At 36.4% G+C, this 18,143-nt stretch overlaps 2 protein-coding genes across 4 annotated transcripts in view; one reads left to right on the top strand and one right to left on the bottom strand.

Annotated features, from left to right (window-relative positions):
* Nucleotides 1-604: 604 nt before the first annotated feature.
* On the top strand, nt 605-2,378 carry FAM237B (family with sequence similarity 237 member B). Its single transcript, XM_061197822.1, has 2 exons — nt 605-675; nt 1,956-2,378. The coding sequence occupies exon 2, from the start codon at nt 1,959-1,961 to the stop codon at nt 2,376-2,378; it is 420 nt and encodes a 139-aa protein (XP_061053805.1). The 5' UTR covers nt 605-675; nt 1,956-1,958.
* Nucleotides 2,379-8,145: 5,767 nt separating this feature from the next.
* Nucleotides 8,146-18,143, bottom strand: part of CFAP69 (cilia and flagella associated protein 69) — a 69,098-nt gene continuing 59,100 nt past the window's right edge. For 2 of the 3 annotated variants that reach the window (XM_061197824.1, XM_061197823.1), the window contains exons 17-23: nt 15,612-15,804; nt 14,166-14,303; nt 13,511-13,587; nt 12,122-12,319; nt 10,323-10,409; nt 8,929-9,033; nt 8,146-8,432 (exon numbers count right to left, since the gene is read on the bottom strand). In XM_061197824.1, the coding sequence (XP_061053807.1) occupies nt 8,262-8,432; nt 8,929-9,033; nt 10,323-10,409; nt 12,122-12,319; nt 13,511-13,587; nt 14,166-14,303; nt 15,612-15,804 (969 nt within the window). In that variant the 3' untranslated portion in view covers nt 8,146-8,261. The remainder of the gene's footprint in view (nt 8,433-8,928; nt 9,034-10,322; nt 10,410-12,121; nt 12,320-13,510; nt 13,588-14,165; nt 14,304-15,611; nt 15,805-18,143) is intronic. The other variant, XM_061197825.1, reaches the window with a different exon arrangement.

Genomic DNA, 18,143 nt, shown 5'->3' on the forward strand with positions numbered 1-18,143 from the left:
ATCTTGAATGGGTGTTGCATTTAATCAAATGGTTTCTCTCTTCAATTTGTTTTTGTGGTGAATCCACTAATTGATTTTCATATGTTGATCTTTGCATCCCTGGGATAATCCCAGCTTGATACTGATGTGTATTTTCCTAAATCCTGCTGAATTTGGTTTGATAATATTTTGTTTAGGATCTTTCATCTATCATCATTAGTGAGATACTCTTGAGACTTTACTCTTTTTCACACTGTCCTTGTTCCTGTGTCTCGGACTGGGGAGGCGGGCAAGGTGAGGGCGGGGCCTTAAGAGCGGCCACACACTCTGCCCCCTCACTCAGTCTCTAGAAAGGGAGCGTGGTTCGGGCTGCGGGGCTGACTCCGAGGCCCCAGCGGCGGCAGCAGATTCCGCAGCGCCGCTCTCGGGGAGCCTGAGCCGCTTGGCTCCGGAGCGCGGTGCGGCCGCGCTGTTCCCTAGGGCGAGTTCAGGGCGCCCGGGGAGCGCTGGCGGCAGGTCGCAGAGCACCGCTTCCGCCTGTCACCAGCCTGCAGGGGTGGGTTCGGCTGGGCAGGGGGTGGGAGTCCGCTCAGAGACCTCTTGTCCCTTCCAGTCAGGAGCCGCCCTCGTCCCTCGAGGGAGCGCAGCGCACGCAGGACATCACACCCGGACGCTCGCCTCCGCCGCCTAAGAGAGGTACCATTCCCCGCGGGCTCCCTATCTGCGTCCAGGTGACCCGACCTGGGAGGAGAGCCCTGGTCCCGAGGGTAACCTGAAATTCTTGGGGAATAAAATTCTCTGGCCCCACTCAGTCCTTTTGGCCACTGTCAGCTCTGTTTGTGAAACCTGCACAATTTTCCACAACGTGAAACGACCCGAATAACCTAAGTTTAAATTTGTTTCGTTGGGTTTGTCTCTTTAACCTAACTTCTTTTGGGGGGCGGGGGGGAGTGGAGGACGGCGGTTTACGGGGAAGAAGGTGAGTACCGTCTTCCGGATCTGTCCTCGCCGCTCCACTCCTCCGACCTGGCTGTCAAGGTTGTGTCAGGGACATTTCCAATGCCAGCCTGGAATGGTAGGGCCATTCAAAGCGAATTTAGACCTTGACTTCACCTGTATGCTTCAGGCCGATTTACTGAGCAATCAGTTTTCAGGGAAACTTGTGCAAAGAATTGTGAGAAAATACCAAGATTTTGCTGAATGTTATTGGTGCTGCACCATGTCATATTGGCTTATATCACTTTTATTGTCTTCGTGCTCCTTTGTGTATGTATGTTAATCTTCTCTAACCAGCTCCTGAACAACCTGGGAAAAGCCAGGGATCCACCAGATATCAGTGCATAACAAATATTTTTTCAATGAATAAATTTCATCAGTAACTTTGAAACCTAAAATGGTGCTTGAGCATCCAACACTTGATAGATTGGAAAGCGTCAATTTAAAAAAAACCACACACACCTTTTTTTATGGTTACCTGTAGAAAGGGCTGCATTTTGATCCTCTTGGTTGAAATGTATTGTGGTAGGAGTCTTGGATAGGGAGACAGGAGACCTGAGAACTTGCTGAATCGAATCACTGAGAATTTTTCTAATCTGTAAAAGTAGAAGGTTGGAACACATGCTTTTTAGAGTTTCTTTCAGCTCCAAAGGTCTTTGATGAAATGAATCTATCACAACTTCATAAACATGTGTTGGATTTCAGTGGCTCCTGAAGACTGTTTATCAGAATGTTGGTAAAGCTGTTGTTATATCCTTTCGAAGGAAAGTCTGAGAGTCAGCAACTTAGAGGAAAACCAATAAATACATAGTAGGCAAATTTGGCTTGATCAAAACCAAATACATAAGTATTTATAATTTTTTAGGTTTGATCAAAACCAAATACATAAGTAGTTATAATTTTTTAGGTTTAAACAGATCATCAAGTAATTGAATAATTTTAAGTTAAAACTATATCCCTTCATTTTTTTTTCTGTATAGAATATGGTTTTTGCCACAAGAAGATGGTTCTACCTGCCGCTGGGCTGCATGATGCTGATAAATCTGATTAATGCGGATTTTGAATTTCAAAAGGGGGTGCTTGCCAGCAACAGCCCAGGGATCATGGAAGACATTGATCTCCAGTGCTGGAATGCTTGCTCTTTGACACTGATAGATCTCAAGGAAATCAAGATAGAGCACACTGTGGATTCTTTCTGGAATTTCATGTTGTTCCTGCAAAAATCCCAGCGGCCTAGACATTATAATGTCTTCTTAAGCATAGCTCAGGATTTCTGGGACATGTATGTAGACTGCTTGCTTTCAAGATCCCATGGAATGGGCAGAAGACAGGTGATGCCTCCCAAGTATAATTTTCCACAGAAGATAACAGGAGGTAATTTAAATGTGTACTTAAGAGAATAGCAGTTTAGTTTTCTTAAAAATTCAATATTTAATCTTTCTGATTTTTAAAGTTTATCTAATAAGCTAGCAAATTTGCCATATTTTTTCCTAATATGATCAGCTTTGATTTTCATTTTTACTGATTTTATATTATTTAGAAACCACAGGAGCTCTGATGTGCAAATACTAGATTCTAAATGATCTTGGAATGATATATTTTTGTAGATCATTAAATTATCATCTTATTTTTTTCCCCATGAGTAGTTCATAAGAAAGCCATTTAGCCCTGTAATTATTCATGTTACATTTGTTGAAAAAATTTTTAAACATCAACATGTATTTAGGCTTTTGAAATTAATTTTTTCAATAGGGTTGTTTAAAGGGAGGGAATCTTAAGAGTCATATTAGAACAAATGTTAACAATTTTTCCTCTCTAACCTTACAGGACTGGATTTTACAAAACATGAGTTTTACATTTAAGAGAACACAGAAAATACCTCAAGCAAGATGACACCAACCTGAAAACTTAACCCTGTGTCAGTATTTATGAGCTCGAATATTTCCTGTAGCATTTATCAAAATTATTTCTAATTCTTTAATACTGATGAAGATAGATTATATTTTTGTTGATATGTAATTGTTTTATGGCTATTGAATTATTTCCATATTTTGGGGTATTTTGTCAATAATTTTTTATTTAGAAGGCATCTTTGTAAAGCCTCTTTTTTTTTTAAAGAAAAAACCACTTAAAATGCAAATACAACATATTTTTTAATACAACAATCAGTGCAGTAAAATTGTAACCAGTTTTATCAGGTATCTTATACATAATTTTGACTTTAAAACTGTGCCAAAACTAATGCCAGTATTATCCTAAAAAGTAATATTTAATCTTGATGTAGTATACTGTGTGGCTTCTGATATATGTATCTCATCACCAAGCTATCTTATATATTATTTTTCTATGCATTAAGGCCTAAAATTTTGTTTTATGTTCTCATTTTTATAGTCCTCATTTTAAAAAAGGAATAACAAGCAGAAAGGCAGTTAATTTTATTTTTTATTTTATTTTATTTTTATATATATATATATTTATTTATTTTTGGCTGTGTTGGGTCTTCGTTGCTGCATGCGTGCTTTCTCTAGTTGCAGCGAGCGGGGCCTACTCTTCGTTGCAGTGCGAGGGCTTCTCATTGCGGTGGCTTCTCTTGTGGCAGAGGACAGGCTCTAGGCGCACGGGCTTCAGTAGTGGTGGCACGAGGGCTCTAGAGTGCAGGCTCAGTAGTTGTGGCGCACGGGCTTAGTTGCTCCGCGGCGTGTGGGATCTTCCCGGACTGGGCTCAAACCCACGCCCCCTGCATTGGCAGGCGGATTCTTTAACCACTGCGCCACCAGGGAAGTCCCCATCTTAAGCCTTTTTGATGGTACTTAGATATAATGTTCTGTTAAATCCCCCCAGTTTTGGGCACAAATCATGTCATTTGTATATAGAAAATTGTATTTTTTTTTCATCATTTACTTATTCATTCAAAAAAATTCATTGAGCTTGGAGGTACACTGCTGAGCAATCGAGACACAGTTCTTGACTCCCAGAGTTGTCATTGCTGTGGGACAAAGATGCAGCAGGAAATAATACAATTCAAAAGCACTTTTATGATGTCAAAATATGGTTTTTTTTCCAAGAAAGAGAAATTGTAGCCAACATAGGGTTGAGTGGGGAACAATATGTATTTCTCTTTTGCCCGATTCAAAATCATCAGACTAGATCAGACAGATCATCCGAAAAGAAAACCCCAAAACCCACCAATTCTTGCAGTGGTATTATGGTAAAGACTCAGTCAGTTTCACAGCTTTGGTTTTATGCTGAACTCATATAGCTTAACTCATAACCAGTTGTTTTCCAGAGCACTGAAAGCTGAAAAAAGACAGCAAAACATCTAATATTGCTCCCAAAATATTTCTTCATGAGGTGATACAATGGATAAAAATTGAGCATCTATGCTTAAAGTTCCTCTGCTCTTCCTATAGAATTTTTTTTTCTTTAAATAAACTTTTTACTTTCGAATAGTTTTAAGTTTGCAGAAAAGTTGCAAGGCTAGTGCAAAGACTTCTTGTATATGCCTCACCCATTTTTTCTTATTGTTAACATCTTACGTTAAGTCGTATGTTTGTCATAACTAATGAACCAATACTGATACATTTTTAATTAAACTTCATATTTTATTTGAATTTCACTAGTTTTTCCCCTAATGTCCTTTTTCTGTTCCAGGATCCCATCCAGGACACCACTTACAATGAGTTGTCATGTCTTCTTAGGCTCTAAGAAGATGTTTTTGATGACCTTGACACTTCACGATGCTGGTCAGGTGTATTGCAGAATGTCCCTCAATTTGGGTTTGCCTAATGTTTTTCTCATGGTTAGACAGGGGTTATAGGTTTTTTGGGGTGAAAACAACAGGAGTAAAGCACTGTTCTCAGCACTTCCTATCAAGGGTACATGCTGTCAACATGACATAACACAGATGGCGTTTAACCCTGGCTGAGGTAGTATCTGCCAGGTTTCTTGGCTGTAAAGTTACTTTCCCTTCTCTTTCTATGTTGTATTCTTTGGAAGCAAGGCACTAAGCATTACCCACACTTTAGGGAATGGGGAGTTATGTTCCATCTCCCTGAAAAGGAAATATCTACATAAATTAAAATAAACACAAGCGATTATGAAACATGGTTGCCAGTGAAACTAATGTAAGCTCAGGCTATGTTGGCAGAAGGTGTGTAAAAATGAGAGGGGCTAGTTTCATTACACGCTCCATGTGTCTGTTACACCTGTAAATTGTTGTTCGGTTCTGTTGGTCTCAGTATAGAGGAATAATCACAAACTGTAGCACTTCAGAAAGGGCTGGCCAGATTCATGGTCTGGAATGATTAAATAAACTGGATATTTGACCCAGAAAGACTGAGGGTGAACATTATAGTTTTTTCCTGTGATATGAAATGTACCCTGTGTTCCAGAAGGCAGACTGAGGACCAGATGAACAAAAGTTGTTCACCTAATTATTCACTGGTTTTCATCCAATATGAGCAAGCACTGGCTAACAGGGTCTAATCATGGAATGAACTCCTCCCTCATGTGGTAAAAATCTCATTACCGAAGAGTGTTGAAGCCACTTTCATCTGTGCTCACTCAACTCCGTTTTTATTTTCTTGACTTTCTTTTCATGTAGTTTATTAGCAGAAGTCTGGGAGCTGAAATTTTGTATCAGTTGACTCATGGAAGGAAATATACTGTCTACCTTTCAGCCAGGCTGTATGGGAGAGGCACCAATCCCCTAGGGCTCAGAAGTGGTATGGTGGGGGCACAGGATGTGAGGAGAGATGGAGACTTGTTAGAATCAGTGACCCTGTCAGACAGAGGGACTGATTTCACTGGCTCGCTGCCGGGTGGCTGGAATTGTAATATGCGAACTTGGGTATTGTCTGTCTACCAAGTGCAAGTGTCTGGATTAAGCAACCTTACTACCCTCCATCTGTGTACATTTCTTCCTCTGTTAAATGGCTGCTAGGTAATAACCTGCCCTATTTTACCTTTCCTCTTCCTGATGGGTAAGATCTACAACAGCAGGGAGAAGTTCTACAGAACTCACGGATTATTTTGATTGCAGTCAGTCCTAATCAATCTGGAGATACCAAGTTGTACTAAATACAAAAAATAATGTTCAGCCAAGAAATATCAATTCTATTTCTACCCACTGGTTATATTAATGTAATAGTATTTATGCCTCATTTTAGAGAAAGTCTGTCACTGTTATGAAGCACATACATTTGAACTACTTTAACATGTCCATGTTTAGCATTCCCTGTATAGTATTTTGTTGGCTGAACCTTCCCTTTGAGCTCAGGACTTTGCTGCATTTGCAGAAGTTGAGGGGAAGGTTGCCAGGAGCTGAGGCCACCATCACACTAATTCAATAATTTATTTACTGAGGTGTTGGTTACAATAGTGAATGAGATGTGGTTTCTATCTTGTCTTTAGGGAGCTTAGAGTCTGAGGAAGGAACTTATAGTCTACAAAATGGAGTAAACATTCATTGCTTTTAGCCATGGACACTTCATCTCGATTCTATGTGTATCTGAGATGTACCTGAATGTGTATCTGGTGCTTTTTGTATGGGCATCTCATCGTTGCATGTTCCTACCCACATCCATTCTTGTGTCTCAGTAACTCCCCTTTACATGGAACCTTTGTGCTTAGGGCTGCCTGTGAAGAAGAGGAACAAATTATGCCGTCTACTATCTTCTTGGGGGTGGTGGTAATAGAGAAAGGGATTCAAGAGAGCACAAAGCTCACTGATAAGCTGATGCATATTATGTACTCCTGTGAGCCACAAGGAGAATGGGCAGCTGGGCCAGGGTGAGAGGCTGCTGGTAACTCATTCTAATTAGAATAACAACAATTGCAATTTCTCCTCTCATGGCAGATGCTACTATCCTCACAGACAGAATAATGAAAAATTCCTGGAGGAATGTGAATTGGGGGAGGAGGAGTAAGGGGAAGAGGGAGGAGAAAGTAAGAGAAGGTGGGCCCAGTGGGGTGTTGGAACCGTCTTTTATCTGATAATGAAAGTGGATTCTATGCGTGTCTTCCCAACTCTGCATTCAGTAGCACCATGTTGGTAGCTTGAAATTGGTCATAGCGCGATTGGCAAACACTACAAATAAGGGTTTTTCCCCTTGCAGAGCTGGTTGTTATCCATTTAACCAGTACACTGCTGTGTGCACCCTATGGGCCTAGAGTCTAGACTCAAATTCCAGTATATTTTCCTTTCTGAGAAAACAGATTCTTGTCTCTCCCAGCCCTGGACATGAACTCAATTTTGCAGCTTCCTGAGTGGAGAAGGGGGTTGACGGAAATGGAGACAGGCTGTGGAAACCGCATAATGCCATACAGGGACACAGACACTTTGCCCTACATCTAGCATTAAGGCATCTACCTCCTATTTGGCAAGATACCTCCACCACCAAAAGAATTTCTCCCTACTCCCCCTTTTCCTTCCCCATTAAGGAAGAGACGTAGCATTAGAATTTATTTATATATTAAGAGTTAAAACATGTTTATTTTAGTTTTATTGTTTAGCTTATGAATAACATTTGCTTTTTATAGGAGAGAGAACTTATTTTACTTTGACCAACATATTTGTTGCAAATGTTTTTGCTGCCCAGTATTTATATATACTTATAATAACATATATTTATAATATCCTGATTCCCTACTCCATCCATATGCTTTGGATGGGATTGGCTTCCTTCTGTCTCTGGGTGTAGGCAGTTCTCAGATCTAGCCAAAGTCATGATGAATGGTTCAGGAGTGGGCATATGGCCAATCAGGGGTCCCAAGATGCAGAGACAGTTGCAGAGACTGTTGAGAGATAGGCATGCACTCTTTTCTACTGGATATCAACCTGGGAGAATATAATTCAGGAGCTGCTAGGGAAGGAGAAGATCCTACTCACAGAGTTTCAGTTCCTAGATCCAACAATGCCTGTAGTTTTAATTAGTCCTAGATTTGATAGCCCCGGAGCCTGTAAAAGTTGGGTTTTTTTGGTTTTGTTTTGTTTTGTTTTTTGGCTTAAACCAGTTGGAGTAGTTCACATCAATTGAAAGAGTCAACTGATACAACATGTTTTATAGTTTTCAGTTAAGAGAACTGTAATCTTTAGAAAGAAATTGATAACAACTCTTCTCACAGTATGTGTTGATATTTTCAATAAAAATACATTATATGTGCTTTTATTTTAATAGTATTTTACTAAAATATTTATTCTAAAATATTTGCTTTACATTTATATATACAGATATTTAACTAAAAAATTATAAGCAGAATTTATTTCAAAAAGTCTCCAGAGTATTTTATGTGGGAACGCTCTTCTCTGGCTCATTCACAGTTTTTACTGCTTTTACTCTCTGTAAGGCTCCTCCTCGAATAGGAAGTTTTTTAAGAGCAATATCTGTATCAGCCAGAGGTCCTCCCACTAATCGGGCAGGAGTGCTTTCCACTGTTACTACCCCACCAGAGGGCACCTAAAAAAAGCAAAAGTAAATATTTACGAGTCCATTTACAAAATTTTTCACTAAGAGGAAAACCCATTCATCCTTCAGCTAACTTTGGAAGAGACACAAAATGTACATAGTAACTAGGAGACAGCATGGACTAATGGAAAAATAAGGGCCTTGGAGCCTTTGCAATCAGGGCCAAATTATGTCCAGAAGAGGACACCAGGAACACTGGAATATGGCATGGATCTGTTTGCCAGGCAAAGGAGGCACTGCACACTTTCTGTCAAAGAGATGTAGAGATATATTTTGACTAGTGTTTATAGCAGTTTCTTGGGAATCCTGGAGGGCTGGATCTGGTCTAAACCAGAACTAGGCAAGGGTAGAGATAAATATGCCTTAACTATTTGATATTTGAACAGCAAAAAGAAAAAATATGAGACAAGACCCCATAGAAATAACATTCTTTGGGGACTAAATTTAATATCTACTAAGAAAATTTATGGAGAAAAAAAAATCTTACTGTTGTGTTAAGGCCTTCAATATCTGTCCGGTGAAATATTGCATTTGGTGGACGCTCACTGTATCTAGAGGATTCTATACCTTTCTCTTGAAGTCTTTTTGCTTTCTGAAGATTTTTAAATTAGAAAAAATTAATTGCTATTAAAGCATTAACTATGGTACAATGAAGTATACAAAATATATTTAATTGTGTCTGTTTTATGCTTTATTAGTTAGCACTAGCATTTACTCATTTACTCATTTAGGCTAAGAAAATAGTTATTAACAAGTTATATCCTTTGTACATTGCAGAAAACACCTGAAAATGTTACTGAGATTTCCATAGGTACTGGTAATATATGACCAAGGGATAAAGCAGGTCCTAAGGAAATCAGGTTCAATTTTTTGTGCATAATTGAATAAGCTACTAAATTTACAATAGATGATACATGTTTTCAAATTATTTTGCATAAATTAAATACTAATTCAGTACACTTAAATGTTTCAAGCATTCAGAATAATGCAAACTATATAATTTGCTGCAGTTATAGTCAAGCTCAATAGTTGAGGCACTAGAACAGGCTAAATTCGAGGTAACAAATTATCTGCATGGAGGTGGCTGATTTTAAAGTTGGGAAGAACTTTTAGTGACAAAGGGGAGACATGGTACCTTGAATAAGCTTGTTCTTAATTTTGGTTTTGCTATTTTAATATGATTCCACTATTTTCGTGGGCTAATATAACATTTAACAATTTCATATCTAGAGGAAGAATTGTAACATTATATAAAAGTGTATCCCAAGTATTAATGGAAAAGTTGGAAAAAAAGTAATGAGATTTTTGGAAATCTATGCTGCTTCTTACATATTTCAAGTGAACAATTAGCATTATAAACTGTTTAGATTAGTTTCTAGTTTATTGCTGAAGCAGGTTATCACATTTTCCCAAAGGGGTGTTTATCCCAAATTCCCACTTAAGCTTCAATATAATGTGTCTTTTGGTGGTCACAGAGGGGAAGCATCCTTGAAGGAGAGAGTAATATGGACAGTTGTTTTTTGTGTCCTTCACTCTGCTTCTTACAGAAAGGATCAGTAAATAACAAGGCTCAGAATGGAAAGTAGGAGCACATTTCTCCTGCTTATTCCTGGCTAACTCTTATCTCTTTTTTGCAAACCAGGAACACCATCCTTGCTTCCCTCCCTCCCACTGCTAAGCCAAATGAAACTCAGAGTGGTATCTTCTGTAACTGTGAAAAATGCAAAGTTTCAGTTAACGCCCTAAACTGCAAATGAGGATCAATAGTGTTGGTATTCCACAGAAAGATCAACAGAAAAAGGTGAATGAATAGTTATCCCTGAAAAAGTCTGTCAGAGTTGACTGTTTGTTGTGGATATTGTAATATTTTAAAAATCCTACCTTTAAAGTTTTAACATTTGATGTTCTAGCCAAGAAGTTTTCCCATGATTTATTAGCCAATTCTCTTTGCTTGTGTGTGGCTTGTACCTGAAATGAGAAAGATAATTAAGAGTTCCAGTTTCTATGAAAGGATACCAAAGGGCTTGAATACTTGTATTTTGAAGGAAGACCTAGTTTTTGCCAACGTAAATTTTAAGGTCAACTAGCAAAAGGATTAGAGTTTAACAACTTAAAAAACAAAAGTCTTAAAATGGAAAAAACTCCTTCCCTCACTATGTGGCCAAGGTTTGAACTGCTTCCCATGAAATGTAATGCAAAACTGTTGCTATAAAAATACAAAATATGAAAATAACAATAATCCTTCTCAGCAAGACTGATAGTTTCACATGATTATCACTTGTGAAGACAGAGTATAATCCTGAACAAGCTACATAAATGACCCAAGAGCAAATTCACAGGAGAAAATAAAGAGTTTTCTGCTGCCACTGATAATAGTTTAGGCAAGATTATATTGGTAAAACTGCTTCTAATTTACGCCTTCAGCAAGACAGCAATTTTGTAAGAGTGCTGAATTTGTTGTGGTGATGCAGTCTAGGGAGGTAACTACTGACAAAGGACAAAGACTATGGTTCCCAACAGGCTCTCCACTAAATATATATATAATCCGAGGACACATGCCCTTGGTTGGTCTATAATAGACTATTAAGTTTAAATTATGAACCTGAGTATTTAATTAAACAACTGCTAAAAAATAAACTGGGTCAGAGCCATGATAACAAATCAACGATAACCAACAAATCAGCGATAGCTAGTCCACATGGCAGAATCCTGCCAATTCAACAGAACTAATGAGGAGCAGAACTTCTAACGGGGTACTCCACTTAAAAGCAAATGAATGGGTTAAACGGCAGCATCCTTGCAATAAAAACTCTTCACAAACAAAACTTTTAAGCAGGGAGTTATCTAAGAATTTATAGGTGGATGCTAAGTTCCACTAGACTGAAGATGTAGACATTTAATAGTAGATGTAAAAAGATCAGGCAATAGAAAACACTTTGGAAATCACCTTAAAATGTTTTAAATACTTAATTTTAGTCATAAAAGATCACCAAGCAGAAGTGGAGAATCTACATCATCTTTGTATCTGTGGACAAGTTCACTTACATAGTCACTTAACCTATTTGCTCAAAAACTTCTGATGTGTTGTTTCTTACCTGTGTAAAGCTTTGGGAAAATGGCTTATATTTTCCTGACAGGCTTTTTCTGATTAGCTAAAGTCAGAGACCAGATTTGTAGAGTGCTCACAGTATGTTTTGGCACTGAGGTGAGGAGAGGCTTGTCGATGTGCCTATGATTGGCATACTAGTAAGGACCTATCACAGAGTGAGGGACGAGGGCCAACTTTCTCAATGAGGTTATACATACAGTCACAGAGATACACCATTTGTCAGAATTTGCTAAGTGTATACATTTAAATAGACCACAATTTTTGGAACTCTGTTTGACCTTTCAAAAAATGGAAATGTCTCAGGTGTCTACCTTTTAAAATGTAAGCCTGTAGGAATCAAATTATAGTGCCATAAAGCAGCACTGAGTATAGTAATTGAATTTCAAGCTATTAACTCCATGTTTTCTTTAAAAACTATACAAAGACACTGAAAGTAACTATAAAAGAAAAGTACAAGGTAACTCTAAGTGCTGAAGCATTCACAAGTAAGGCAAATATAACTTATGGATAACTTCAACTAGTTTATACATTGAAATTATTTTCTTGCGCCTCAATGGCATCTGTGGCTTACTTTTGTATATACTTTTTGTTCGTTTTGCACATCTTGGCGTGCTTGGCTTTCAATCATCTCGCTTTGCAGAGAAGCAACCATCTTTCCAATATTTTCTGATGCTGTTATAATAGATTCCAAAATTTTTTTGTCTGTAGTGACTGGTCTTAAGTTTTCTAATTTTATTTCTTCATATATTTCATTCCATATTTCTCCAATCTGTTATAGCAAAGTTTAAGAGTTTTAAAAAGTTAAATTAACCAAAAATAAATAATATAATTTTACGTAACCTAAAATTTATTTGGGTGATCATTCCAAAGTTAACACTTAACTGAACCAGCTTTTCCTAACTTACTCCTTGGGAATAAGTTAAGTGCATTGAGAATGATTTGGGGCAACAGTTACATTTGAGTATTCAGAAGTAATTTACCTAATGTTTTTCAATGATAGGTACTCACGGGTAAGGTTCCACTACCTAAGTGTAGTTTATTGCTATCATCACTGCCCTCTCCTTTATAGACACTCTGTCTTCACAGCTGCACAAGTTGTTGCTTTAGTCTCATCCTCCTGAAGTACAGATGCTTTCCTTCTTAAAGCCCTGTTTGAAGGCTAGGTCAAGCTGAATTTGTAGAACAATGAACATGGGGATTCCTGGGACTCTAGTACCCAGCCACCCTGAGAAATAGGGCCTTGTCCCTCACTTTCCAGCTAAGGTAATACTTGAATCTAAAACTCTTAACATGTTGGTTTCATCATGTTGTAGCTCCATCTCATATTCTGGGTTATCTGGAAATTACTGTGCTTGAGTATGTTTAAATTTAGAGAAAAAACGTACATCCAGAATAGGGATAAAATTCAGCCTTGTTTTCCTTTTTTAATAGAGGTTTATTCATTTACAGCATTCAAATACATAGTACTAATATTAGTAGAAGAGAATGTTTACTTGGAAAGACTTTCCTAAAATTTCAAAGGCAGTTATTTACCAAAAAGTATATAACCAGCAAAGTAAGCAACTCTTTAATTGATATTTGATCATCATACAATGTAATGATAAAATAATACTTTAATAAGTATAAATCATTTATTTTAATAAGTAATAATTCATTCAATTCTAGCTCTTAATACCCTAGCTCTTAATACCCTCTAAAGAGAAGAAATTATATTTTAAAGATTCTGTTAGGCTTCTATGTCAGTAACATCCATCTTCTTTTATAAACTAATAGTTGGATGAAATCTTATCCCATGGAAAATACCCAATCAGTTAATTATGTTCCTTGAATAGTATCAGATGTAAAATGAAAAATAAAAACTACACAGTACATGGGTGATTGCTCACAAATAAAAATAGATCTTTCCCAACTGATGTTTTGCCATGCTAGATTTTAATAACAAGGTTAAGAAGGTACTCACTTTAAAATCAAGGTATCTATGTATGATACAGAGGATAACAAAATCTTCAGCAGATAAGCCAGGTAAATTTTCAAAATCTAAATGAAGTTTATAAAGAGAGATTTACTTTAACAGAGCAAGTGATTCCAAAAGGCATATATTTATCATAAAAACAAATGCAAATGATTGCTTTTGATTTCATCCTGATTTATGAAAAAGTTACTTCTGTGAGCTTCTGGCTTCCTCCTATAACAAACAGCTGCCAGGTCATCCTTATCTAGTCATTAGAAAAGGAATACTTTCTGTGCTGTGGTCAGACCATGATATTGTACTTTCACAATCTGAAGAGTGAGGACTTTTTTTTTAATAAGAAGCAAGGTTAAGTCCTCAGGTGATTCAGAATTCTAGTGTTTAAGCCTAACCATCTAAAACTAACTGCCTTTAATCCTGGCTGCACTCTGGAATTACCTGGGGAGCTTAAAAAATACTGATGCCTGGCCCCAAACCCAGAGCTTAAGGGTATAGCCTGCGTATTGGGATAACAATGGAATATGCATTTATCTGTATAAAGGGACTTTTGTTCATCATATATGAAAAATGGACTCCAAAGCGAAATCAATTTACAACACTCAGCAAAAAAGAGAGGCTCTTGTGAACTTGACGAGTAACTTCTTACCTAGTTTGCCCAACACAGCATAAATTTTTGCTCTGATATTCTCAGCAACATCCATAACTGCAGTGGTTGGGCAGTTAGCAGGCAGTGGTGTGATTTTTTGCTCTTCTTGAAAACTAGTAAATAGAGGTTTCTTTGTATCTAATCATTGGATATCATGAAAATATAGAAAGGACAGATAAAAACTGTAGTAAATTAATACTTAATTTTAAGATTTTAGTCTAGACATCATAAAATATATAAAAATATTGTAACAGAGTACAATACTGCATGATACATGGTTACTCCTTTAAAAGCATAAATAATCAATAATTTCTTCCCCATTCTGTTGCAAAACTTAAAGCTTTCATTTTTTTTTTTTTAATTTATTTATTTATTTATTTTTGGCTATGTTGGGTCTTCGTTTCTGTGTGAGGGCTTTCTCTAGTTGCGGCAAGCGGGGACCACTCTTCATCGCCGTGCGCGGGCCTCTCACTATCGCGGCCTCTCTTGTGGCGGAGCACAGGCTCCAGACGCGCAGGCTCAGTAGTTGTGGCTCACGGGCCTAGTTGCTCCGCGGCATGTGGGATCTTCCCAGACCAGGGCTCGAACCCGTGTCCCCTGCATTAGCAGGAGGATTCTCAACCACTGTGCCACCAGGGAAGCCCCATTTTTAACTATTTATGTAAAATATAAAAATGTCACAAAATTACTTTTTTAAAAGTGAAACTTTCACGTAAAAAACTTTTCTAATTTTGAGATCCAGAAATTGAACACTGTCAGTTTAACAATGATGTTATCTCCTATTTGCTTTTGGTTTCTATATATTATGCTATAAATATAAAAACTATTTTATGATGTTATAGATCAAAAGTTAGAAACAATAAAAATGGATTGAAGATAGAAATCATCAGAAGTTAAAGGGGAAGTATTTTCACTTAAAAATAAACAATACTAACAGATGAAACTATAATAAGAATTGTAAGAGGTTTAGAAAATATAATGTAGCATTATAAAATAGATAAATGCAATATAAATTCTGGTACTATAAACTTCATTAATTTAGAGTCTAGTAATTAAAATTTATGAACATTTGATTTATTTTTATTTAAATGTTTCTTTCATATAAAAAGTAAAGTGTATAAATATGAATCAAAAGAAATGTACAAAATACAATAAAAATTGTTCTCAAGCACTCAACTGATATCCCAAATTTTATTGGTAAATGAAATATTACTGAATATACTTACAAAAGCAGGTAACTCAAAGACAGTTCTTTAAGAAGTACTGTTAAGTTTTTTATTTTCAATTTAAAGAATATAATCAAATACCAGTTCCTGAAAATATTCTATAAAAATATGAACCTGCTACTAATTTACTTAGTATGGTGTAAGTCCCCATACTTTCCTAAGATTGCTTTTTAAAAATACGGATCTAATTGCTTCTACAAACAATTATAAATACACTTACCAACGATCTTCCCATGTTTATCACGTTTTACTCCTAGTTCTTTTTCTTCCTTTCTCCACAATTTAATTAAAAGACTAGCAGCTGTCTGGTCCTTCTTCCCTCGCCAAGCATTGACATGAGCCGCAGTTTTGGGATTATCACAAAATTCAACCATTATTCCAAGTATTAGATTACAGAATTTTTTTTGGTTCAACTTTTGCAAGGAAACAGGAAAAGAAAAATGTTGCAATTAATATTTAGAAGTATTGTCTTAAAAAAGAAAGGAGAAACATTTGTATTAATCAGTAGGTTTCTTCTAAATGACTGCCTTATAAAATTAAGACTCTAAGTATGATTTGTGACCATCTCCTATTAAAATAAATACCATTGTAATGAGACCATTTTCAAACATTAGGGATTCTTAAAAAATAGAAAGAAAAAGATTCAATATAATTCTGATGTAGTCATAAACATATGTCATGAACAAAAATGTAATTGATTTAGCTGAGTAGGAAAAAGAGAGATTGTCAAAATAAGTGAAAATGTTCATTTTAAGTGGAGCAAGGTCAATGGTGCTATGCATAGGACTCTGTAATTATAGGCTCTTTCCAGTTTACCTGCTTAATTAAAGTTTGTAAAGTCGTCTCATCCTAGCTATAACCTCAATGTTACTAAGAGACCAACTGATGGTAACTCCAAGTGGCAGTCACATGTGAAAATAAATCAAAATGAGGTATAATTTTATATTTTGAAACTCAGCATCCATAAAAGAGTATTTAAGCACTTAAGAAAAATTATCTTATTAAGCATATTTCCTCTGTTTTCCTACAAACAGTTTTCAGCAAACCAAAATTTAGATATAGAGAAGTCCAACCAGAGCAATGGCCTCCACACAGTAATGGTTTCTGTGTGAAATATTTTTGGTTGATTAACTCCTACAGTATACTGCTAATAGAATATAGCAAAGGAAACATGTAACCTGTTGTCTGAATTGCAAACATTATCAGTATCCTCTTTCATTAAATTAAGGGTAATAATATTACCTGCTTTAGAGAGTTATTATGATGAGTTATATGAAACTGCCTGTCACATAGTAAACTCTCAATGATATTTAACCTTTATTAGCAAATACCATTTCACACTGAATAAATATTTTAGCAGATTGTATTAAGCAGAATCCTCAATCAAAGGAGTTTTTTATTCCTATACTTCACTTTCAGGAGAAAGAGGCAAATATCAAGGGTTGAAGTTTATATAGGAACTTCATTAAAGAAGATTTGTAATTTGTAGTTAACTTGGTTGGTTTAATCCATGTTAAGTGCAATCTAATAATTACATTCATAACAATAGAAAACACAACAAAAATATCTGTCAGGAACTATTCTAACTAATGCATGTATATGTGTACACACACACACACACACACACACACACACACATAATCACTCACATAATCCTTCCACCAATGCATGAGGTAGATAATGTTATCTCTGTTTTATAGATGAAGAAATTGGTAGCAGAGATGTTAAATAATTTTTCAAAGTTACACAGCTAACAACTATTAGAGGCCTCAGTCAGATTCCATCCTGTGCTCACAACCACTGTGTTATATGGCCTCTCCTACCAGCCTTCATGCCTTTCCATCCAAGAAACCCTGATGGTGAAGGAGAGTGGACACAAGTAAGAAATGTCTTTTATGTCTTCTATATAATATTAAAATAAAATATAATTATTTAATATGTACATGCATAATATCATTACTCACTTCCAAATCTTAAGTAGAAGCTAGATTCCAGGACGATATGCCAAATTAATGTTGTAGCTTTGAGAATCCCTGACACTGACCATGTGCCTCTGGGCATACTTGTACGCTAGTCAGAGAAACACAGTGAGCTGTATGTCATTTAGGACTACATACGTCCTTCTGTATTATGTTCAATTTTCTGAACTTTCAAAGGGTTTCTGGTGATGACTCATTCAAGGTGGGTTATTTTTATTATTATTATTATTATTTACTTGTTTTTTGTTTGTAGTGTTTTATATCTAATGAGTTCACTCTCATCTCTAGTGTAAACTAATTTTCAGAGTTAAAAGGACACAGATAACTTTAGTATCTTTGCTAAGTCAAAGTAGGTTTGTTATTCTGTTAATAAAATCAAGAATGGTGGCAATCATAGGCAGTGACATAGCTAGAACTCTCCATGAGAATATCTCCCAAAGTTTTACTGAAACAAAAGTATACTTTTAATTTCATATCATCTTAACTATGGACCCACTTAGAATTGAGGCTAGTAGGGGATTACTGTAAGGATCTTTGCCATTCTTCTCAGCTGCCTTCCCGGAAGGCTTAATATGCTCACTTCTGCTCATTCTGTAAAACAGTGTATGACACACTAGATTCTTCACATTACCTACAAACTATACACAGTTTTTTTAAAATGCTGATCTTCACTCCTTTGTCTAAGGTGACCCTTTTAATACTAAGAGAAGAAGCTAGAAGTTATTAATAAATGATTATTGATTTTTAAATTATCTAGCTGTTTCTTTAAAGTT

This window comes from Eubalaena glacialis, chromosome 8 (assembly GCF_028564815.1).
Source record: "Eubalaena glacialis isolate mEubGla1 chromosome 8, mEubGla1.1.hap2.+ XY, whole genome shotgun sequence".
In the NCBI taxonomy this organism is placed as follows: Eukaryota; Metazoa; Chordata; class Mammalia; order Artiodactyla; family Balaenidae; genus Eubalaena; species Eubalaena glacialis.

Excerpts from the sequence above, each read along its gene's own strand:
- FAM237B (XM_061197822.1), top strand. The coding sequence starts at position 1,959 with ATGGTTTTTGCCACAAGAAGATGGTTCTACCTGCCGCTGGGCTGCATG.